The 24,697-nt window shown below is 39.3% G+C and overlaps 1 protein-coding gene across 2 annotated transcripts; it reads left to right on the top strand.

Annotated features, from left to right (window-relative positions):
- The first annotated feature begins 175 nt into the window (after window positions 1–175).
- Window positions 176–24,636, top strand: nckap5l (NCK-associated protein 5-like). Of its 2 annotated transcripts, none has more exons than XM_079478742.1 (12): window positions 176–410; window positions 13,886–14,014; window positions 14,105–14,173; window positions 14,563–14,601; window positions 15,110–15,229; window positions 15,537–15,626; window positions 15,713–18,837; window positions 19,681–19,816; window positions 19,921–19,993; window positions 20,655–20,954; window positions 22,239–22,387; window positions 22,642–24,636. In XM_079478742.1, exons 2-12 carry the CDS (start codon window positions 13,895–13,897, stop codon window positions 22,891–22,893), a joined length of 4,473 nt encoding a protein of 1,490 aa, XP_079334868.1. In that variant the 5' UTR covers window positions 176–410; window positions 13,886–13,894; the 3' UTR covers window positions 22,894–24,636. The 2 variants fall into 2 exon arrangements, with proteins under 2 accessions (XP_079334868.1, XP_079334869.1); XM_079478743.1 differs by lacking the exon at window positions 176–410 and adding an exon at window positions 6,721–7,221.
- Window positions 24,637–24,697: the final 61 nt, after the last annotated feature.

Below are 24,697 nucleotides of genomic sequence, written 5' to 3'. Positions count from 1 at the left end.
GCAGATGTGCGAGCGATGCACAGCTCGTTTGTTGAACACTATTCGAGCAAAATAACGTGGTTGAGCAAATATAAAGGCTATTTATAAACAAACCGTGTAAGGACAAGCAATAAAACACAGGCTTTTGAAAATGCTACGTGGAGCACATAAAGATAGGCCCTTTTACTAAAAGTGGGGCGGGCAACACAATTTCAAGTCATGACATCACTTTTCCTGCCGAGTGCTTTAACCTAAACACGGGAAGAGAGACGGATGGGAAGAGACGACGATAAAACCTCCGATCAGAGGCTGGGAAAACAGATAAACATGTCCACACGCTGCCAGTTTAATAGTACAGTTAAAGGTATTTCTTAGCTATATTTATCGTCGATATTTTCACACCTTCCGAAGAAACAGAAGGATCGCGCGAGGTAAAGATTCCCTTTTTCCCCTCAAGCCGTTTGTCGAAAGTGTTGAAACCATGCTGATTTTGCACAATGAAGAGTAATCTGCACCCAGAGAGTGATTTAGATTTTTTTGCGAAATGTTGTTGTGTGGGATATGAGATGGGTAAAGCAAATGTGGGGCATTAGCCATCCGGCTATCTGGGACACCGGTGGGGTTGTATACTGAGGGATGCTTGTCGTGAGCCTGCTTTGCTCAGAAACAAGATGCATGGCTTCATATAAGAACTACATTCTAACTAGGTTTAGTTTGTGGTTTTAGGGTAATGTATAAAATATAACAATAATCCGATCTTGTTTTAAGCCTTTGCGTCGCTTTCCCCGGATCACTATGTATATTGTTTCATGTAACGCTAGTTATAGGTATAGCTCCCCCTCTTTGTCAGCACATCAAACGTGTAACTGTTTGTAATACGCACACCGACAACCCGCAACTTTCGTGTTTACTTGTGTGTGTGATGTGAACGCAGGCTGCATTGTTAATATTCTCATTTTGGCGGAATTCATTCTGCATGATACCCTAAAACAGCAACTAATTCAAGAGTAATTGAGGGTAAAAGCATGCCCTCAGCTCCTCCCCTTTAATATATTACAGATGTTTTTCACATTCGCAAGTCCCTTGTTCAGAACCATGTTCAGGATATTTTACAACCTACAACCCCCCTTCATATTCCGAGACACGATGCAGTGGAGAAATTTCTTCTAACAGAGTGCCCAAACAAGCCATTGCACAGCGCATTGAATAAATAATGCGCCCAAAATAGCTGACAGCAATCGAAAGCGAGATAAACTGCAAATTGCTCAGTAAACCAAATGGCCACAAAGGACATTACAGGCAGCAGGGGCCTTTCTCCCTGTTTACTGATAGTCAGTTGTTTGGTAATTTTGCGAACTACTCCCTATGATCACAACATTATCTTTGCATAGCTTTTGATCTCTTTTGCATGCCCGGGAGACATACATTGTCTTTAATGGGAGTCAGATGACATAGGCAAGATCACACACACTATAAATGACTCCAAAACACTGCTTAATGGTTGTGCTTTGTGAGTTCTGTCCTGTTATCTGTGAAAATATACAAATGTTTGTGTAGCTGCAGTTTATATTTTTGAGTTGCTGTATATTTTAAACAGTGTGTGTTCTTCCAATATTTTTTTAGACAGATTCTGCACATGCCAGTGTGGGTGTATCCTTGCAGAGAACACACACATACGCTTTAGGCACTTTTGAGTGAGGCAGATTTTCTTGTTGGACGTCTATGCAATTATGGGCACATTTCTTCCAACGAAGCACTTATGCGTGCAAGTGTTCTTTTGCCCTGATTCTGCTGAAAAGTTATTTGAATAGTTATTTATAACGTTTCTATTTGTTATTTTGTAACATGTATTATGTTAGCTTTAGAATCAGAATGCAGCCAAGATTCAGGGTTTGGTACATCAGTGCTTTACTTTATCCAGCATTAAACTTTTCATCATAAGTTGTGTGTAAATTTGTGACTCCATATAATTCAAGTTCTGCAAAAATGCACTGACTCAGGTTAAAGCCGTGTGGCTCCAGTACCAGTGAAACGCTGGTGTACAATTACTGTGCCATATCAGTCACACAATTGCTATTGTTCCCATGCATTTGTATTTAGAAAAAGATACCATCAGTCAGCGTTGAAATCCATTTCAACACATTACAACTCCCACATGGCCTGGAGTTATTACTCTGTGTTGTGAACAGTGCCGTTCGTTGTTTTTCCAGGTTGTGGCTCATGATGTTATTTTATGGATCGGAGCCCAGAATGGACTCTGCTGGCCACCTGATCCTAATACAGGGCAGAGACTCCGATCAGCTGCTATCAAAAAAGCTTCCATAACAAAGCTGTCTTTTTGATTTATCAGGCGGCTTTAATACATGTTTTGAGCGATTTACGTCTCCTGATTGTTATTCTGCTACTTTGCACGGCCCAGATTTGAGGAACCACCATCGAAAGATGAAGTGACCCCTTCCTCAAATTTAAATGTGTTGTCTGACTGTTGTTTTCAGTTTTGGTCATCTAAACATTGCTCTCTGGAAAATTAGGCATGAGCCATGAAATTGGACTTTGGCAGCACATGTTTGGGTCTGTTCTCAAAGAGTCTTAGTTTTTGTCGGAGAAGTAGTCTTGCATTAGGGTGAGAAAATGGAAGCTGTCCTTCCACCAGCATCTTGCTTGTCAAGATAAAACGCTGGAAGGTATCCCGATGGGTCAGTGTTAGCACAAAGCATGTTTAAAATCCCTCCAGACAAACAGGCTCTCATTTTCCCCATGCTGTGTTAGGTCGGCCATGTCTGTTACCAGTTTTCCCTGTTGGTGCGTTACCCTCTGCTCTCCGGCAAACAGTTACCATGGTTATGGATTGGGGGATCATATAAGCATGTAGAAAACTCATCAATTACTCGGAGATGCTGGAAAGATATGCCGCGTACACAGCGGGGGAGTGGGCTGTCATCTCCCCAAGACATTACTACTGTTTTCACAAACACTGCAGATATTTGGACGGCGGCAATTACTCTTGCATTTCCCCCTCTTGCAGCCTTTGTTTCGATTTTGGGGTTCGGCGTACATACAATGACATTAAAGGCTTTCTTGTGCATCCATTGCATATATATGACAATGTAGGCTGTATTTTGCACACTTTGCAACAAACCGTTAATAATATATTATTTTATATTACTTGAAGTATATTTATAATGTAAAATAAAATAAGATTGATTATTTCTTTTCAAACGTTTTGCTATTTCACACCATTGGACACGTGCGGTTTATTTGTCAACTAGCCATTGAAGAAAATAAGTGACCACTTTAATTTTGCCTTTATTTTGAATTTCTACATGTATTGTTTTCATTCCAGTGTAGTGTCTGTTGAATGCCAACAGACAGTTAGAAAGTAATCCAAAAGTTATGGGAAACACATTGACAAAAAAAGCATGAACGTTGTGGTTGCATCTTTTTTTTGTTACTTTGATTATTTTATTTAAATATCATTCTTTTCTGGAATTTGGCAGAAATGTCTTTATTTCACAGAATGAAACAAAAATTCAAATTTTACTTCAACGCATACCTATAAACAGTAAATTCAGAAAAACAAAAATTAGAGTGGTCTCTAAATTATTCGACAGCTCTATATAATGTTACACTTAGTTTTTCAAGCTTACCTTCCAATTAACTTCCTGTAGTTCTCCAACAGTAACAGTATCTTTCACATTAAACAGTGGCGCTCACAGAACCTATCAGAGAAAGAAGTGCACCGCTGCAAAATATTTGGATTCGTTTTGCTTCACGTTCACACTTGCAAAAAAAACTGAAACAAACATTTGCTTTGGTTTTTCACAGTGTGCCAGTCTTCAGCTGCAACAAACATTCAATTCATACTTTTAGTCAACGGAAATATGCTTCGGAATGTGGCCTTAATCAATTCAAGCAAACCAGGTCAATGGAACATCCTGTTTGGGTAGAGAGGGGATAAATGTCCGTGATTTGGTTGGGCAGCACTAAGAGTCAAACAAACCTCATGGTGAACGGTTTAGAGTGGGGCGTTTGTAAAGCGCCATACATTTGATATGGCAGGGGTCCTTTTCTCTGGCACAAAGACGCTACAGTCATAGACCCCTTTGAAAAGCCAAGCCACCACCCTGTTTAAAGCAGGGGGAAATGGCCTCGTGCCTTCATTTTGCTTCTTTTCTCTCTCCAAATGAAAGCATTGGTGGTTTAGGATCTAGTGACCTTTACCCCGTTAATTGCGCCAAACTATTCCCCCGAGAGGCTTACCAAAGCTGATGTATGTTATGTTTATGTTAAATATCCAACCCGCCATGCTAGAGGATCACTTCTTTTAAAACACTCGCACTTGCGGTCTGCTCTTTGAGAACTTTCTGCCGTCCGTTATCCTTTTTTTATTTAGCCTATATTTTTAAGGGGGCAGATCTCATGTATGTGTAGAGCACTGTCTTAAGCAGAGGATTAATCTAAGTACGGAATTGAAATGCTATGCGGCATGCACGCTTAATGCTTTAATGTGGCTTAAATATGGATTCTTTCATTTTAACTGGACTGTGGTCACATTGAGCGGAACAAAAGATTGAAGGTATAGAGAGCCGAAATGGCTGCATCGGCCCAGCTGGAAGGTGCCAGAGGGCATTTGCTTTAAGCCACGACGCCTGGTGTCCAGATGTTTAGTGGCTGTGTCCATGTTCACTGGCTCTGCAGTCTGCTGAAGGCCAGGCATCACTGCGTTTAACTGCAGTACCGGCACAGGGACACCAGCCCAGCCAGCACAACTCAAATGCCAGCCTTTAAACCAAGCGTATAGCCCACAGTTTTATTACGTGAAGCTGTTTATTTTACAGGTAAAATACATTTTTCCAGGTTATTTAAATACGTGGTTTTGTTTATCATTGGAGGAATTTAATCAGATTTTCTGTTTTATTTCTTTAGCCAATACAGTAGCCTGTGTGACATTTTAGTCAAGGTGGTAACCATGGCTACAAGATTATTCCACCTTGGCTTTACCAGATGTCCTTGTGCGGTAGACATATCATTGACTAGTGTGTTTGTAACCTCAAAGTCAAATTTGCTTTGTCAAGCAGTTTATTTTTACTCTCTGTGTTTTTACTGTTCATACTTGCAATGTATATTTTGAAACTACAGAGTTTAGTGATCACACAGACTCCTTAATTGACTTGCTTACCATCCATTTGCCAAATTGCTGCTAGTCAAGTGCTTTATGAGAAAAAGATGCAAGCTTTAAATGCGAATATTTATTTCATTACTAATGGTCGATGTGATTGTTTTAACTGAAGACACGCTCTTCACGATGTAAAGACCGGCAAGTTTAGCACCATGGTGTATTACCCCCCTATCTCGCCTCCAACCCAGACTAGTGTCACATTTCTAAAAGGTGGATCAGCCCCTCCACCTCACATGGAGTTCAGCACATTACAGCCCATTAAGCTGTCTCACTCTCAATGGGGCTTTTTAGCCATGAGCCTGATTTATTCTCTTAATCCTGATTCACCCAAATGCTTTGTCATTGACCAACTGCTGCCAAATGGAAGTGGAACAAGCACTGGCAAATGTCCTATCCCATATATAGTGCCAGACATAAACAAATACTGCGTGTTTAAACATATATGTGTATGTCTGTATGTTCAGCTTATACGGAGTGGATGAGAAGAGCACCATCATGTAATTCATCTACCCAGAAAATCTCTCTCTTGAGTATTTTATTATCATCTCACGCATGGCACCAAGTGTCTATAGTCAGCTCTATCTCAGTACAACGTCATTAAAGTTATGCAACCTGCCAAAATCAAATTCACAATATTGCTCCATCATGATAAATCTTCAAATGTAATTGCCTGAAGTACGTCCTTTGAGAGATTCTAATTGGGTCAAATGTCCAGCTGTGTTTAAGGAGTGCGTTGGAATTGTTACGTGCATGTTAATGTCATTTGGCACCTGGGGCTTACAGATGCTTTCAAGTGTGCTCCAGTTTGCATGTCATCGCCGAGTGGTGATTTGGCAACACACCACTAACACAAAAACCCCCAATAAGAAAACTCGTCTCTAAATACCTGACATTTAAGAAGGACGTGTCACAAAGTACCCTATTGTGGTTCCGGATCATTGTTCGTAATGCCGTAAGTCTATCCGTCTTGGTGTTTAGAGAGGTGAAAGTGGAGTTTAAGGCATCACAATGGCCTATTGTCCTGCCCCTTGACTGTTGACTCCAAGACAACATGTTACTCCCTTGCATATGGGTCATTTCATCCAATTTAGTCATCAAATGTAAAGACTCAACATAGTGGAATTCTACCTACAGGCATGCACATGTGAATAAGCATCTGGCAGGAACGTGATCTAAGGTTCATTCACATTCAGGGACAAGTGACAAGCCATTGGCCTTGTAGCCATAACATGGCACATATTTTTAGATAAGGTTTTAGTACTTGCAAGAATTTGCTGTTGTGCCGGCATTTGGAATAGATAGTGTTAGTGAACTGTTGGACTGGAGAGTCAAAATTGCAAAGTTATGAATGTATACAACCCGACTTGGTCACACAAAGTCTCATTATGCATGTATTTGTGATTTAGCTATCTATAGTTTGTTTCACACATTCATCAGTGTTATTCAGGTCAGTTTGTGGTCATGCAGCTCTATTTACCGCCACAATATCTGCAGTCGCAATCCAATCACTGCAAGTCTGATAAAGTAGTCCAATCCTCTTAGAAAAGAAGCTCCTGTTTCTTGACGGGGCCAAGTTGCCTCTGTAACTCCATTTTACCCTGGCGCTCGTTGGGATATGGGTCTCTTGCCTCATCTTTGTTTGGGGTGTGGCATTGTCCTCCTTGAAATATAACCCTCTCGGTTTTATGGCCTGGCCAGCAGTTGTAGGGTTAATGTTTAGCTGCAGCCGTTGGAGGAGGGAGAGACACTCAGAGGAGAGGTAGGGGGCTGGCCCACAGCTGTTGTAGTAGGCTGGGTCTACTGGGGTAGGATGCCTGCCTCACACTCCCTTGAACAATGGGAGGACATGGAGGCCACTGCAGACGCTATAGACAGTTTCCTTACACTGGCTTAAGGACAGTCGATTTAGTTCCTTGAATAGGGAGAGCCCTCTGCGCTCGCAGAGGACAGAAGATCGCTGACAATTCACGGGTTTCTTTGTGGCGCTTTTGGATTCTACTCCTGTGCCTCACGTTTGCGTGGGTCGCATTAAAACGTCTGGGATGCTCTGACTGGAATTTAAGGTAATTTTATGCAAAGCTATTTGCAACACTGTTTTTCTATGAGGGCTCCATCTTGCTTGAATGTTTCCCACTATTTTTATTCATTTTATTTAGCAGGCAGTTTGTCTGCGATATGTGTCATGATCTGGCTTGGTTTTGTAAAGTATGTATTGCTGAACAGTTGTGCAGCAGTCATGCCATGGTAGCATTTTATCGAAGCTAGGATAATATTCTGCAATATTAGAAATGTGTTGTTCTGGGACATTTATCGCAGGTAGGTCATCATGCCATTCATTTGCAATATACCTATGTGCAACGCAATCACAACGCTCTAAATAACCAATACAAGTTTTCCTCATTCTTCAAAATGGAACATTACAGTCCTAGATTTCATTGCAATGTATGTTAGAGAATCAGTTGCGTGTTAAAATGTAAATAAACACACATCTGTTTAAACCGGATAAGACACGAGAGACCGCTTTTATCCTTGTGTTTGATGCTTGAAGGATTCATTGTTTTGGTGTGAGGGTTTAGCCTTATTTCCTACAGTTGGCAATGAGTTTAAATTAATTGGTCAGAATAGTCCTCGAGCAAGCAATAGCTTTTGCCTGCTTAGTCGTCTTCAAAGTGTTCGGAAGCTCAGAGCCGTGAAAACTGAGATAATATTGCATCGAGACATAACCCACATAGGTGCGCTGCTGTGTAAAGACAACTATAATGCATGAGTCTGCAGATGGCTGCAGCAAGGCAACTTTGCTAAAAGCTACAGAGAGACAGCTTACCTTTCATGTTTGGAGCAAAATGGAAGACTAGAGAGTAAAATTTAGGGCCATGCTGTCAATGTCAATGATGCGCCGGATAAAATAATCTTTAAAGCGCATGAAATATTGAAATGGAGCCGCATAAACTCTAGAAACTTTCATTATTGAAGAATTTTTATATTTAATGCCACATTACTGAATAGATGCCGCCTCGCTTACTTCGGAGAGTCTTATCCCCAGAATAATTTACATCAAAGGGAAAAAATAATGCCCTGAGGGACTTAGCGGAATGGTCTGGATGTTTGTTTGCTTTTCTGTTAAGCGTAGGCGTCGTCCGCTTTTGTTTATTGTAACTCATTCATTATTTGCGTTTATGAAGAGTTTCCATTCTCTCTGTGCATGATTGATCATTTGAACTGCTCGTAAATCATGTGTAAAGATCAATAATTGGGTTATGAAGGTGTCTGTGGGCTCTGTGCCCATTGTGCAGGGTGTGAATAATCAGAGACGGTCTCTGCGGACGGGGATTGGCTGGTGCTTAATAACTCCTCGAGTGTGGGGGATGGAGGCGGAGCTGGCAGCACATTTTGGGATCCCAGAGAGCCCTACTTCTGTTTTGATTGCCTTCACACTGGCTTTATTCCACCCCTCCAAGCCATTCAGGACCTCCCCCAACATCCAATTCCCTTTCTATCTACATTCTTCTTAATCCGTTTTTGCATTTTTTTAAAGATATGATTCTTCACTGTATGAGGCCCCCCTCAAAAAAAGGAAACTTGAGCATTATATCTGTGTCAGCCATCCATTCATGCATTCATTAATGCCCTATCGGTGACCTAAACCACTGAAGCTTGTGAACGACACCTTGATTTTTGCAAACCAAGATAAAAGACCAGTATATACTATATGGAAACTATATGCAGATTAGAATTTAACAAAATTGAGTAAAAAAATCACACAATGCAACCGTGTGAATCAAAAACTGGCTTGTTCTGAATTGTCCATTGACTTGAATGGGTTTGTTTGAAATTCGTCAAAGTAAATATATTTTTTTATAATCTTTATATTTCAGCCATCCGTTCCAATGCTCTTCTGTAAGGCATTTGTGCATAGAGGCAGTGAAAGTCTTTGTTCTTTTTGTGTGTGTGATGGCAAAAAAAACGTCAGCGTGTGTTTTCCTGTAGCTCAGTGGTAAGAGCATTGCTTAACAACGCAAGGTTGTGTGTTTCGATCCCAGGGGAATGCACATACTAAGTAACAAATGTATTGGATAATGCTATGTAAGTCGCTTTGGATAAAAGCGTCTGCCAAATGCCTAAATATAAATGTACTGAAGTCTGAAACTACATCATCCATCTCCCTGATTGAACCATCTTTGTCTGCATTTCCCCTAAATCGTTTTACCAACTTTCGGTATGAAAAGCTCAGTCTTTTCTCTCCACGTTGTCAGATAAGAGTGTCCCTCCTGCGTTTGATATGTCTCGTGAAGAAGACAGTGGCCTCTGGTGTCTGTCTCTACCATGCATTGTGAGACCGTGAGACTGGCGTCTGCACAGCGGAACTTTGATTTCGAGTCTTAGTCACATTTGGTAGACTTCTCCTTTGGGCATCATACCAAGCCGGTGACTCAGAAGTACAGGGGAATATAGGTCTTACCAGGCCTCCGTGCTTCAATGCAGAACACTAACAGTAGTCTCTCAGAAGCTTAGTTTCAATAAATGTACTGCTTTACAGACAAATGAGTTTGGGGCCCTGTTTAAGGAATGCCACAGTGCTTTATTGCTATGTTTACTATACAGAAAATCCCGGGATTAAGGGGCTGGCATTTTGGCAGAGTGCTTCCAAGATTTCTGTTGGCATGGGTACTTGTTTGCCTCTGTTTTGCGTGTTGCCAAAATTGGCTCCACAACAGGATAGTATATAGAGCAGAAATATAGCACCCTAGATATTAAGTGGGGCACGCCTACCCCAATATTTGGAACAAGGGTTTTCACATAGTTTTTAGGGATTGTTTCCTAACCTTTTACGTTTGGTCCCTGCTACTTTTGCATATCGTCGCTGTCCAGATTTGCTGTTTTTCAAGAAAAAACACTGTACTTTTAAAATGATTTAAAACTGTATTATTAGTCAACCTTTATGTTTGTCACTGGGTTTTGCAACCAATAAACAATAATGAAAAGAAAATCACATAGAATGGCGATTTTTTTTCCTCTGCCCTTTATATATCTTTTCAAAGGTCAACCCCACCAGGTCGGTTAAGTAACCATTAACACCTAAACATAAACGTACGCTTCTTAAATGTATTATAAAAATACATTGTGAGGTTGTGCAACAAAATGAACAACTGAAACTGCCGTGTTAAAATAATCCCTTCTAAACTCTATTATAAGAAATCTGTATCCTTTATACATATTGGTGATCTGCTGAGTGAAAGTTAGAGCCTTACGTTAATACAATGATATTGTTTGCCCCAGTTAATATTGAATAATCCATTTAATCCACATAGGATCCCATTACAAATCTGGGTGGATTGTCACACGTGTCTAGCAATAAGCAGCATGGCTTCACAATGGGTCCGTATAGAGCGCAAGCATTAAGTTTAGGGCCAGATGCAAACCGATGCTAATCTGCTTGGGTCACAAGAGCACAGGGGATTAGTCTTGTTCCACTTAGGACGTGAGAATACTTCATCACGTTAGAAAAGATTGTACTGAAGGTGACTGTTCTGTTGGCCATCAGGACTGATGCGAAGTTTGAGAATAAAACGAGGATGGCAGCAAAATGTTAGTCATAAATTGAATTCCTTGTCGTCTAAATAACTGTAGAAGATTGGTTATGTGTCTAATAGAAGTTGTACTAAATAATAGGTCAGTGGTTTTCATACCTGGTCTTGACAGCACCACAGAGAGAAAGACTGCGGTCATGTTAACACACCTTTTTTGAGGAGTGCCAACCAGTTGTGTGGTTAGACCAGGTGTGGTTGTTCAGGATAGAAACTGAAAATGTCTGTTTAGCATTTGTGGAGATAAAATGAAATGGTCTAGACCTGTTGTTTAGGTTGAGGGCTTGTATGAGGTTGGACGTATTTATACTGCGCTGGTCCTGGAGAATGCATTTCTTTCTCAGGTCTGACAAAAAGTGCTTTGTTTATTATGGCGGGAGGCGCACTGTTGTTTCATCAAACATATATCGCTGTCACTTTTGAGGAATGTCAAATGTTTTCTGGAGACTTTAAAAATGTTACACTTGCGAATGAACCAAAAATACAGTAGCTTTGAAGGGGATTTTTGTTATGAAGACCGAAAGTTTAAATCATTGCTATTTTAGAGCTAAAAAACACTTTCTAGGCTGTATTTGACCAGAATCAGCTTGCTCACCCGTTCATTTTTCAGCTTTTGCAAGTGATTCATAGATGAGAAGAAAATATGATCGAGGCTGGTGGTGGATCACATCTCTTGAGGGTGACCCAACCCTAGCCGCCAGCAGTCAGAAAACAGACACAGGGTAAAGTGGAATAAAGACATGAAACGTTTCTAGCTAATCCAGAAGTATTACAAATGCTATGAAACGTATTGCCATCCTTTCATCACTTACCCATAATTACAGCGGTATGTAGATTTGACTTCCTTAAAGGGCGTATTCCTTAATATCGTTATCACGTGTGTGAGTTTAGACAGATGTAAATGAGGAATTGAGCACGGCACACTGAATTCAGAGAGATGTTTTCATTCAGTTTCTTTTACATTTCTTTTTTTTTCCGTTTCATAAATTAAACCAGAGAACTAACCTGGAATACTGGTTATTTCTGCTCCTATAGCTATGTTCATGCTTAAAGAAGGCTATCGTATAAACTTGCTCTTCAGACTATAAAAGTTCATTTATGTTTTGTGCTTAAGGCTTTGGATTTTTACAATATATCTTGGTGAGTTTTTGGCTTCTCTACTTTACGGGTGTTTTGCAAGCTATTAAAATAAAACAAAGTATCTGGAACTTTAAAATGTGTTACATCATAGAAGATAGCTCTCAGATATTTTTATTGAGAGACATGACACAAAGACAGAACTTTTAAAATGGATGCTTAAAATATTCTTTAAAACTGAATTTTATTAAGAAAGATAAGTTGTGAATCAGTGCAATATTTTTTGTTACAAATAAAACTGTAAAAAAAACGTTGTTTTCAAATTAAGTACAATAGTAGTAAACATAGTAAAATGTTATAGTCAAATATTTTTGGCAATATGCACATCTTATAACTTAAGGTATGGGGGGGTGATGGACTTACAGATTTAAAGGGATAGTCATCATTTACCTACCTTTGTATAAATCTGTATACATTTCTTTGTTCTGATGAATACAGTGAAAGATATTTGAAAGAATGCTTATAACCAAATAGTTCTTGGACGCCATTTGTATGCATTTTCATCTCGTTGTAGTCAATACACACTTTTTCATATTTTTGTCATGCTGTACAATGGTTAAAATTATAAATATTGTTATTTTGCTAAACATTATATTCACTGGCAGAAAACTGATACTTTTTTTAACCTTTCATCCCTGTTAGGGGGATCAAATCTTTGGGGGTCTGCAAAACATGAACACACGTACTACAGAGGCTCGCACAAATCGTAAAAATCTGTAATATTTATGTTCAATTCTTTTCGACAAAGACTAAAAAGAGTTTGTGGGTACGTTTTTATTTTATAACTACATTTTATTCTCATAATATTTTGTCAACAATATTGCGTGCTGATGTAGTCTTAGTTGTCATTTAATGGCCTTACTTTTTGTCTCCTCATCTTCGTCCTGGGTAAATAGTGATTGATGAATATTTTTGTGGTAGTTAGTAGAATTACACATGTACACATTTTCTTGATTTCTAAAATGCTATAAATGTAGAGTGTCTTCAAATGAAAAATACAGCTTAATCCTCATCTGTTAGTGGATTCTGCCTCGTCTCTGTGAAAAGAGTTTGTCATGTGAAAGGAGCCTGGCACCGCAGCGCTCTAGAAGAGCTTCTAGTTGTATAGCGTGGCCTCGGGCTTGCGGTAGTGCCGTACTTCACCGTTAAAACAGAGCTGTGTTCTCTGACCCTCCACACCCTGTCAGCCCCCGGGCCCCAATAGGCTTTATATTCATTTACTTCCAGATATGGAGTTTCCATTTAAACTATTCACTCGCAAAGAGTCAGGCTTCTATACATAGACTTGTATAGGCTCAGTGAGCACACAGAATGCTTAGACGATCAATTATAAATGAGTCGCATGAACATGCGTATTGATTTTTAGATCCAATCTGGCAATGATAGTCCATTTGTCAAGTACGTCCGGCGTTCTCATTGAAGGTCATATTTACGGTATAGTGCAGTGTTGGGAAGGGGTGGATGAAAGGCACATCAGTTATAATTTACATTTAGCAGACGCTTTTATCCAAATGTGATTGGTCTCTTTACATGTCAACTCAGAGTTGCCGTGGTCAAAAGTGTGACATGTAAATATGTACATATTATATTGGTTTGGAACCACAGCACTAGATCATGTGCCTCAATACATTCCTTTCTCCTCCTAAGTTTAAATGCAGGTCACGGGGAACCAATTCTGTGACCCGGTCAGTAGGTCATGAGGAGGCCGAGTGATGGCAGGAATCCTCCAGTGTCTTCAAACCTTTTCTGTCTAATCACTTTTGTGGAAACTAGTTACTTGGTATTAGCACCTATTGTATTATTGCTCTTGTATGACATATCGCTGTATTGCTACCTTAACTCGCTGTAAGTCGGTTTGAATAAAAGCATCTGCTAAATGACTAAATGTCAAACTCTTTGTACTTGCTGAACACTTTCTGCCATTTCATAGAATCGAGCTCATGATGGCATTGTTAGCATCTCTACGAATTGAGGTACAGAAACTGAAGCAATTTTTTCTCGTCAGGTACAGACAATGTCGGAAGAGGCCCAAAATAGAGTGGACGAGGACTTTGAGTCAGAGGAGGGTGATCTTGAGTCCTATCTAGAGGAAGAGAGTAGCAGTGAGCTCCTTGAGAGAGTAAAGGAACTTCAGGTAAGTGAATCGTATGGTTCCACCAAGAATAGATTTGCTTCCCTTGATTAAGTCCAGACGTAATGTTTGAAACTGTCCTTTTTTGCATAGGCTGAGAACTCTGCTCTTTCCCTGGCAAATGAGAGTCAGAGAGAAGCATATGAGCGATGCTTGGACGAGGTGAGTCCAGAGTGACATTATATATTGTTACATGGAGTTGTTTTGCCATTAAAGGAACGGAACCCCAAATTTCTTTGTTTTTATAAACACAACAGAAGATATTTTGAAGAATGTAGGAAATTTACTTTTGACTACCCTTGTAATTTTTCCTACTTTGCTTGTAAAAAAAACCTTCTTGGCCACCACTGACAACCATTCTTTCAAAAAAAAAAAGTATAACTCGAGGGTGAGTAAATGATGATAGCATTTTCATTTTTGTGTGAACTGTCCCTTTAAGATTTGCAGTGATTTTGTATAATGAAGGTGGCCAAGACATTTTGTAATTCTGCTTAAGATGTTTCAGATACATGTTCTCACATTTTAATTATTAAATTCTTCTTTTTTTGTAGGTGGCCAACCATGTTGTCCAAGCTTTGCTCAATCAAAAGGTAAAACTGCATTTTATTTGGCAGATTATTTTTCATGGATCATCCTGTTCTTATTTAAAAGGCTCTTTTACATCAAAAACAATAACTTTATTTGTTTTCACACCAACGGACAATAACATTCTTTATTTTAAGTTTGTGCTATGCAGTTTCACATTTTACATGTGCGAGCCCATTAAATTAAAATAGATTTAATTGACTGTCAATGTTTTATTGTTCATCAGCTGGAAAAAATGCTCTGAGACGGAAAGGGATCCAAACTATATCATTCTTCTTTATCCACTATTCTCTTAAATTTAGAATAATTTTAAAAACTTTATAGTTATAGCTATCATTATCGTCCTTTGTGTAGACCGGCCTTAAGGAAAGAACTAAATAACGGGTCCTTGTGTATTTAGTTTGGCATACAAAGAATTCACATAACTTGAACAGCATGTTTTATATAGTGTTACCTACCTGGCAAATGCATTTTAGGACTATAACTTTATAATGTAACACATTCTTGTCTTAGGATCTGCGAGAGGAATGCATTAAGCTGAAAATGCGAGTGTTTGATTTGGAGAGGCAGAACAGAACATTGTGTGAACTCCTTCAGGAGAAATTACACAGTCAATCATGTGTACACCAGCAGGTAAGCGATTAAATACTTACACATGATCATATGATGAAATAATCCCTTGTGCTATTTATGTTGTTGTTGTTTAAATGCACAAAACATTCTTCAAACCCCACAGGAACATCCTATTAGGTTTGTTTGCAAACTAAAGAAAATTGGTCAATTAACATTTTCCTGTTTTACCTTCTTGGGCTTTTATTTTTATGTGATTTAAAGGGATTTAAAGCAAGCAAAAAATGCACCTGGTGTGTACTGTTACACACAATCCATTAATTCATTAATATAAGAAGTTTAAAGTTATTCTTATTGTGTTTTATCAAAGCAGCCAGGGCCCTGTTTGGAACATATCAGTGAGGTGCAGCACAGTGAATCTAACAAACTTATAGAGACTCAGAGAAATCCACAGGCCAAGGTAGAATCAATACACATCACCAATCTTTGTTACAGCTATTATGTTTAAGATAAGCATGAGTCATTTTACTAAATTCTGTTTTTCAGGGAACCAGTGAATGTGCACAAAACTGCATACCTGACACCCAGGGTTCGTCCACCTCCATGGAGGCCATGTCTCCATTCTTAAAAAAGAAAGCACACATATTAGAAGTCCTCCGCAAGCTTGAAGAAACTGATCCTCTTCGGTACCATCGCTCCTCTGGCATTCCGTCAATCTGTGACTACAGCCAGGCTCTTGCCTCTAAGGAGGCTGTATTAGCCTGCAGAGACAATTCATCCAGGTGCAATGCACCCAAAGCACATTGTTCCCATTCCTGTCCAGATGTTTGCACACATCCACATTTGAATGGAGGAGAGCACAGCAATATCAAGTGTGGAAGCTGTAGCACATGCCTGATGCTGTCCAATAAAGATTCTGTCAGCTTAGCGAAGGGTAGCCACAATTGTTGCACTTCATCCCCTGTTACTATTGACAACCTAAATTTGGCTCGGTCTGATTTCCACGAGAATTCTGAATTGCAGGGCCTCGTAAAGCCGGCCACAGGTACAAGTGCACTACTTGTAAATAGGACGTCTGCTGATGTGTCTGTTCTTTCAGCAGAGCAAGGTCCATCCAGCGATCCCCACCCTTTAGAAGCCCTAGATCCTTACTTAAGACTGTCACTTTCAGAAAGAGATCCAACTAGAGCCGTTTCTGGTCTTTTGCTGGTAGAAACAAGAGACAAGAATAGGTTATCTGACCTTCTGTTCGAGTCCCAGTCAAACAGGTCTAGTGGTAGCACCTGCAATGACACGATTTATGATGATGGCGCAATTGATGTCAACCTGCTGGACTCTGATCTGAAGCACTTAAACATCGTAGCACCACAGAGACTTGAGAAGGTCAATGGTATTGAAGAGTTTGCAGTGAAAGAAGACACTGACTGTCTCTGTCGAGCCAGCACGGCCGCCTCAAAGCTGCCTACTCTTGGACTCAAAGACAATTTACAGACTGCACACTGTGAGGAGGAAAGCAATGAACCGGTGCACAAAGGTCTGCTGTTTTCTCCAAATGAAAATCACACAGCCTCAAAAGTACTCGATGACATCACTGTTCCTGTGAAAGACAGCACCCAGTCGGACCCTCAGTCCAGCAGATCAAAACTTATGGGCAGCCAAAGTCAAGTTTCCTGCCTTAGAGAGGTCAAGGCTTCACCCTCCAAACTGCTCAAGTTTCTTAAGATACCCACTCTTGGAGAACGTACTGCAGTACCTAATCCACCTCGTCTCAGTCCTCAATTGACCCGTAGCTCAAAGATTCCTTGCCGAAGCAACAATTATGAGGTTCACCAGTCCCCTGTAGCCACACGAAAGGCCACCACAACAGAAAGGCAAAGACAGCTGCCTGCTTCTAAATCAGAGTCTCAATCGGCACCAACATCTCCACCCCAGCCTGAAGATGTCCCCACACCACTGACAAAGGATCTTAGCTCTGGTATACCTAAAACAAGTCGTGTAGCCAAACCCACACAAAGTTCTCACGTTCAGAAGACCCCTCAGAAAATACCCCATTATGAAAACGTCTCAGATCTCTCTAAAACATGCGCTACCGATGTGTCCCTGTTACTGGGAGAAGTGAGCTCATCTCTTCGAAATACCAGCTCTAGTAGTGAAGCGGTAAAAGTGAAGCAATCAACGTTTGCAATAGAGCGACCAACAAGTCTCAAGCAGAAAGAGGCCTCACCAGAATCTAATTCTTCAGATCAAGAGGACAGCTTGGAGAGCCCTGTGTGGCATAAGCAAGTTAATCACCGGAGTCTGCCTAGTCAGTCAACATCCCAGAAAGCTCAGACTGGGATCAGTACACGGTCAAGAAGCCAAGAGAAAAATGAAACCGATAATAATCCACCCAGCACAGAATCACCTTTTAAAAGGAACGATCCACCACCAGTTCCTAAAAAATCAGGGATTGGTAGACATTCAGGTGAATCAAGTCATTCGTTTAAAGAAAGGTTGGCTGCGCTTGGCAAGTTAAGGAACCCGGAGGAATTGACAGCTTGTTCTCAGCTTGCAGAAAGGAAAGAAGTTCAGTCCACTGCAGGTATGGCGACACGTAGCCAAGATAAAATCAAAACTGCTGACAGAAATTCTGATTGTAAATCAGGGGAATATAGACTCGAGAAAAATATTGAACCCACTGAAGAAAAGTCATATCATTTAAGTCATCTTGATGGTGCTATCTCAAAACAACAAGGGTCCTTTCAGCACGGCGAGCAAGCAGTCAGATCTCTTCCCTCCAGCTCATTAGTCTCTAAACTTGAACATGATACTTCAAGATCATTCTTAGCCAAGCAAGAAAGCCCAAAATCAAAGATGCATCCACCATCTTCCAACTTAGAGGCTGCACAAGCCTTGCGCAGCTATGTTAAAAGTACAACACCACATAGCCTTTCATATAATGGAAAAAACGTCACCGGTCCCCACGGTGGCAGCCCCAATAAAATACCACTTAAGTCACCAACGAAAACTGTACCACCATCTATGAACAGAGATGGGAAGCCTACCCAAGAGTTTCAGAGGTACATGTCCAAATCTGAAGACAGAAGCCATCTCAGGGCCAATAAGAAGAAGATTTCTACCTACGGAGAGAGTCTTCCTCCTCCACCTCCAAGGCCGGTAGAAGTAGCCGAAGAGAAGAGACACTCTGCCCCCAGTCCTCAGTCTTCTATTGAGCAGAAGGTCATGAAGGGCATAGAGGAAAATATGTTAAAATTGCAAGAACAAGATAAAGGGCAAATGGTTGAAGTCAAGCAAAAGGCTTCCAACGGCATTGCCAGCTGGTTTGGCCTGAGAAAAAGCAAGCTGCCAGCTCTTAGCCGAAAACCAGAAGGATCGAAAGTGAAAGATGACAAGAGAGAATGGAAACTTAATATATCTTCGGTGGGCAAGGATTCCAAAGGAGCTTTCAGGAAAACCGAGGGTGAGAGCTTGAATATTTCTATGCTAATTGAGAAAGCTGAGGGCTTGCACAAGGCTCTTGAAGAAGAAAGGGCTTATGTCAATGGAGTGGCTTTGGACCGACAAGGAAAAGGACATTCCTGCGAGGTGGTGATGGACCAGGCACAAGGACAGCTGTCTGTGATGTACAGGGGAGTGCCATCTGACAACTTCATGCAACAACTGTTGAACCGGTTAGTACAAAGCAGCATAGGTCTATAGAGCAGTTCTTCCAAAACTTTGTCCAAATGGTATTGGTATTGGGGGGAGGGGTCTCGAGGACTTTTTTAAGTTAATGCATTAGCTAACATGATCTAACGATAAGCAATTCTTCTACAGCATTTATTAATCTTAGTTTATGTTAATTTCAGCATTTACTAAAACATTTCTACTAACATGCACAACTAAAATGGCATTAACTAACATTGACAAAGCTAATGCATTTGCTACTGTTAACAAATGGCATTTTATTGTAACGTGTTACCAACCGACACTTACATTTTTGCAATTTTACGTGTCTAATACATGCATGGGCAACTTATAACACACCAAAGACACAGAGAAAAGCGGTATTCCCGCCTAAACTGTGGTGTACTTTAATATTTATTGCATTAATGTTCGCAAACAGTCGTATCCAGAAATTTTACTTTAGTTACTCTAGTCAATTCTATTCTATTTTTATGTTTCTTTCTTTTTACATAAACCCATACAAATATATAGGCTAATTGTATATTCCCAAATGTAACAATTATATGTTTGTATGTCAATATATATATATATATATATATTTATATAGTACCCTATAGAGTATCTGTGGTCATTTAAAACAACTCAATGTGTGAACGTTTACTTCCAAAGCCATATTCAAATGAAGTGTTTGAATGCGAGTCAGCTGCTTTGACAGTTACTTGGAATTTGTGAGTTATCATTATAATAGCTGGGCTGGAGAAAAATGTGTGGGAAACAGACTGACATTTGAGTTCCATGTGAAATAATGTTGTGTGAAAGTAACAATGTATTTTGCATTTTCTTTTTAGGGTTGATGGGAAGGACACAGGAGCCATCAGCATGGCACACAGACGCCTCTCTTTTGACTGTAAAACCAGACCTGTATTCAGTCACCAGAGTTCTGGCATCGGCAGTCAGACACGAAGCAGTGATGACATTGAAAAGGTAAAATCATACAATGTTGTAGTTATCACGAATTGAAATTTACAAATAAGTTGTGTAGTTGTGAATATGAGAAACTGTTTTAATTTTAGTTGAATAATTCACAGGTATCTACTTTGAGTAAAGATGTTACATCAGATGACAACCTGGCTGAGAACATTCCTCATGAACACTTTACAGGTAATGCATGATTACAATGTATGGCATTCATTGTTTCCAGGGGCAGGAATTATGATTGGTTAACATGTCGCCACAAAAAACAGGTTTTAACCTGGTTTTAAAGTCTTTGATGATGAATTGTCTAGGTGCGTTAAGGTGATTCATCCTTGACAACAGCTGCTTGGTAGATGTATGTTGAATAGGGTGTGATGTACATGTTTCCCTCTGGATGAAGTTCCATTGTTATCATTTATAACAGGAAACCTGCATATGACCATCAAGGAATAAATTGGGGTTAGGTTTCTCCAGGGGTTGGGTTTCTCCATTATTATTATTATTATTATTATTTTTAGTTTAACTTATAAGAAGATGCAAGAAACACCAAAGCCATCAGTTAAATTCCTAGAGAAAATGTACGTATACAAAAATAGACAAAAGCCATATTTGTCATCTCCCAAATGTAGGTCTTAAGTGCTAGTTAAGGAAATGATTATATGTATATTGCCCTTAGCCCTTAAATCTTAATTTATTACAGTAGAATCAAATGGATAAATTATTTGCTAACCAAAATCAACCAATCACACATTTTTCTCAGAAGAGGTTTACAAGTTCTCACATGACATCAGTAAAAGCATTGTAAGACCACATTTGTCTCATTCATTTTCCCAACCTTTTCTCACAGGTTCTGGAATCTCCACACACACTCTTGACAGTGGCATCGGCACATTCCCGCTTCCCGATTACAGTGCGAATACTGGTTGCAAAAGCATTCCCAAAGGAAAGTGCCACGGGGAGAGTGACCCTTCTCATCTCCTGGGAAAACATGGATCAGGGATGAAAATTTCCCACAAGGCATGGACTTTGGAGAGAGAGCTGTCATCTTTAGAAGAGGATTATATGGGGAGTCAGGATATAGACCATCACACCAGCACGCTGGAAAACAGGATTCCAACCGGCCAGATTGCAAACGTTGTTCATGATGGTATGAATTCAGTTTTGTATTGGAATTCTTTTTGTTTAATAAACCTTGTAAATAGAATAGAATAGGATTGTAAGTGACCGTGTTAATTCCAAAAGTGAATATATACCATGGTGGACAATGACTTTTTTATTCTTCAGGAATTTAGGGAGAGCTTGTAGAATATTACACAACTTGTTCACAACATCAGGTTGTATTTGGAGTGTAGATCTCTGACAAGTGTACTAGATAAAAGGTTACAAAATAGTTTTCCTATAACATATTTTTTCCTGTTCCCACAGGAATGCAGTGTGCTATTAAAACAATATTTTCCAACTGATATTAATAGTAATTTTCACCAAACCTGCTTGCTCCATAATCTTGATTTTGAAAATTAATTCTTCAGGTTTTTACTTAAAGGGGTCATATGGTGCGAATACGTGTTTTTCTGTGTCCTTGGTGCGTTAAAAGATGCCCATGCATGTATTAGACAAGTAAAATTGCAAAAATTAAAGTGTTGGAACAAAAGATCCATTCTATCTTAAAGCGAATGCTCTCCTAGACCTGCCTGAAACGCCTCGTGTAACCACACCCCCACAAATCTACGTGTTATGATTTGACTAAGACCCCCCAAATATGGTAGGAAGCGTTACATTTCTGTCACACGCTTGCTGTATTCGACCAATCACTACGCACTGGTTAACTGGCCAATCATTGCACACCTCGCATTTCAGAGCGATGAGCTTTGTAAAAAAAGAAGGAGATACAAACATACACGGTATGAGTTTGAACCTTAAATCGTGTATACAAATTGCATTCCATCTAAAACAAACGATAATATTCATTTTAGCCGTGTCATATGATCCATTTAATTTCATTGCGATTAGGGGTGTTACAATATAATGGTATTGACAATAACTGTGAATAACAAACAAAAATTGTGATTCATTTGGCCAAAAAAGAGAAAACACAAAATACACAAAATGTAAGATTAATTTGACTGATAACATTATTATAATTTTGTTTCTTTAAATAAAAATAAAAAACAATGCCATGTTTTTCGTGAAGTGCTTTTGGCCCCAATAGCCGTGTAGTGAAAATCTGATATTGTTAAAATTTAATTGTGATGTTTATGTGATGGGCATTGCTACAAACTATCAGAATTAAACACATTTTCAAAATCAGAGTAAACTTCCAAACCGTTTTAAAAGAGTTTCAGATTTAAAATATAATGCTGTAAAATCTTTGCATAAAACATGACAGATATATGAAGGTGGTGTTTCTCATCACTTTGGTTTTCTTTTCCAGGCACTGGTATCTGTGGAGCGCCTATGAAATTAGGCCCTACTAAAAACTGGACGTTTCCTAACCTCAAAGCATCGGCAGAGCCATCTGAGGTTTATCTTGGTGTTGGAGATGGCGTGGAGCCAGTCAGTCATAAGAGCTCTTTTAAAAGGGTGAGAATCACTTGTTAAACCTACATATCAGTACCACAACATCTACCCTGACTGTTTATAGATCAGCTATAAATGCAATAAAGTAAAGCATTATTTACATTTTCCAAGATTTTTCAGTGCAAACAGATTACTGTTGTTATGTAGTCGTTCAATGTACAGTATGTGGCTATACAGCATTGCAGTATGGTGTAGTAATGTTTCAGGACAGTTAAATCAAATCTCGCGCTGCTTTTCCTTGGCTGTTTTATCTGCAGCGCAACAAGAGTAGTGACCCCATAAGCAACAGAGAAGGTGACCCGAGAAGTCTTCCTCAACCCGGCCAGGCACGTAGAGGCAAAAGTCGTATTCCTGCTAATCCAGAGATGGTGAGGGACACAGGTCTTGAGTTGGTGAGAGAGAGACCGGATGACGGTCTGTCTCCAAGCCATCCCCAAGTCCTCGAGACCCCCGAGTCACTGAGTGACTCTCTCTACGACAGCCTCTCCTCCTGTGGTAGTCAAGGCTAAAACTGACTGAACGATAACCAGGTACCAACCTTTTTTGTAAACCTGATTTATGAGATGCTTCTCACACATCAGACATTTTTAAAAGGTGGATACTTACGGGAAAACATTTTTTTGACCGAGCAAGCACACATGTGTTACCCCTACACTTAATACCCATGTTTCTATCTGAAATACCCTGATGGAGGGAAGGACTTTTACGGTGTGTTCGTAGTGATCTCATTTTTGAACCATTTTACCAACTCTGTCACCTCATTTGTGTTCTCGGTTTCAAGTGGTAGCAAAGTAGTGACGTTCCACTCATGACATTATTATTAAACTAGCTTCGACGACCAAGGTCTCAGTTCATCGCAACAGTCTTCCAGTTTCTAACTCGCAGAATGTTCTGGTATTCTCATGCAACATCCGTGCACATCCTTTGGTAACATTTGTGTAAAGATATTGGAAAGTGAATGTTAATATATGTGATTTTTTTATTAATTTAATATGCATATTTCATGAAAATAAGAAAAAAAATTGTGTAAAACTTGCATTTTAGGCTTTTTTTTGCTTCATTGTGTTGTATGTGAGAAAAAAAACGTGTAGCAGCAACGCAAATGCTATACATGTAAGACAGAGTGTCTCCAGTGTTCCGCAGTAAATAGTCATTTATATTTTTATTTATTTATTTTCTTTGAATTGTGTGGTAAGACAAGACCACATTTTATTGGTTACTCTGTTGAAGTATTTATCGTGCCTGGGTTTTTGTGTTTCTTTGTGTCTATGGGTTAGTTTGTTCCCCAAATTATTACTATTTTTTTAAACATTGATTTAAAATTGTGACTCATGAACTCATAACCTAAATCAAAACTCTGTATTGTTGGATCATGCTGCTTACAATCACGTATGTTTAACAAAACCTTCCCAGGAGTGTCCCAGGATGTTAAGGTTTGGCCATGGCTGAATTGGCAACGAAATGAGTATAAATTCTCAGCACATTTTAAAAACAAGGCTTGCAGTTCATTTATCTATCTTTGTTGATGTTATAATGCTGACCCTGCCTTACACAGCTCTCTGTAGCTGTTAGAATCTGAGTTTAATTTTGTCAATTACTCAGACCACGCACAGGACTATTGTTGTGATTGTCATGTTTTTCCATAACCCGATATTCTTTTCACTTAAAATATTTTGCTGCCATTCAGATTAAGGTGTTGTATGCATTTTTAACAACAGGCAAAGTGCACATTAGTTTTTTCATGTTCCAGTGGTTGCACAAAAAGCCATAGTTAATAGATTAGTAGCGCAATCCAAACACTTTAAAATGTATGTGCTGACCTCATAAGAAAAGACTAATTGGAAACATTCCTGAACATACATACGTTGTTACACAGTCCTTTCTGGCCTATGTCAATGTTTTTTGTTAAAAATTTACAAGTCCTTGTTTTCAATCATATACGCTTGACACTGTGTTTTGTCACAAAATCCTGTATTCATAGTAGTTTGTTATTCTCTTAGATCCCTTATTTTCTTGCCATTATAACATTTTGTTATTTTCTTTGTTATAAATGTCAGGAATATTTTATATTAGTTTGGTATGTTTACAAAAGAATTTATGATGAAGTTGTTAATATATCTGTAAAATGTTTATATAAGGTGATATCTGATTTTTGTTTTCACTCTGTCCTGCAAAAGCCATAAATGTGTTTTCATTATCTCCTTTCTAAGCAATCGCCATCACACATGCAACTCAATAAATACATTTTAAGAATATTTTTCTTACTGTAGTGTGACTTTAGTCAGAGTGTCCCTAGTGGTAAAAGAAGGATTT

This window comes from Barbatula barbatula (genome assembly GCF_947034865.1).
Source record: "Barbatula barbatula genome assembly, chromosome: 17".
Lineage (NCBI taxonomy): Eukaryota > Metazoa > Chordata > Actinopteri > Cypriniformes > Nemacheilidae > Barbatula > Barbatula barbatula.
The sequence above is the reverse complement of the archived record's forward strand: the minus strand, read 5'-3'. Positions and strand labels throughout refer to the sequence as shown.

Coding starts and splice junctions, on each gene's coding strand:
- nckap5l (XM_079478742.1), top strand. CDS start 13,895: ATGTCGGAAGAGGCCCAAAATAGAGTGGACGAGGACTTTGAGTCAGAG. Junction 14,174..14,562: donor ATGAGCGATGCTTGGACGAG/GTGAGTCCAGAG, acceptor CTTTTTTTGTAG/GTGGCCAACCATGTTGTCCA. Junction 22,388..22,641: donor ATAAGAGCTCTTTTAAAAGG/GTGAGAATCACT, acceptor TTTTATCTGCAG/CGCAACAAGAGTAGTGACCC.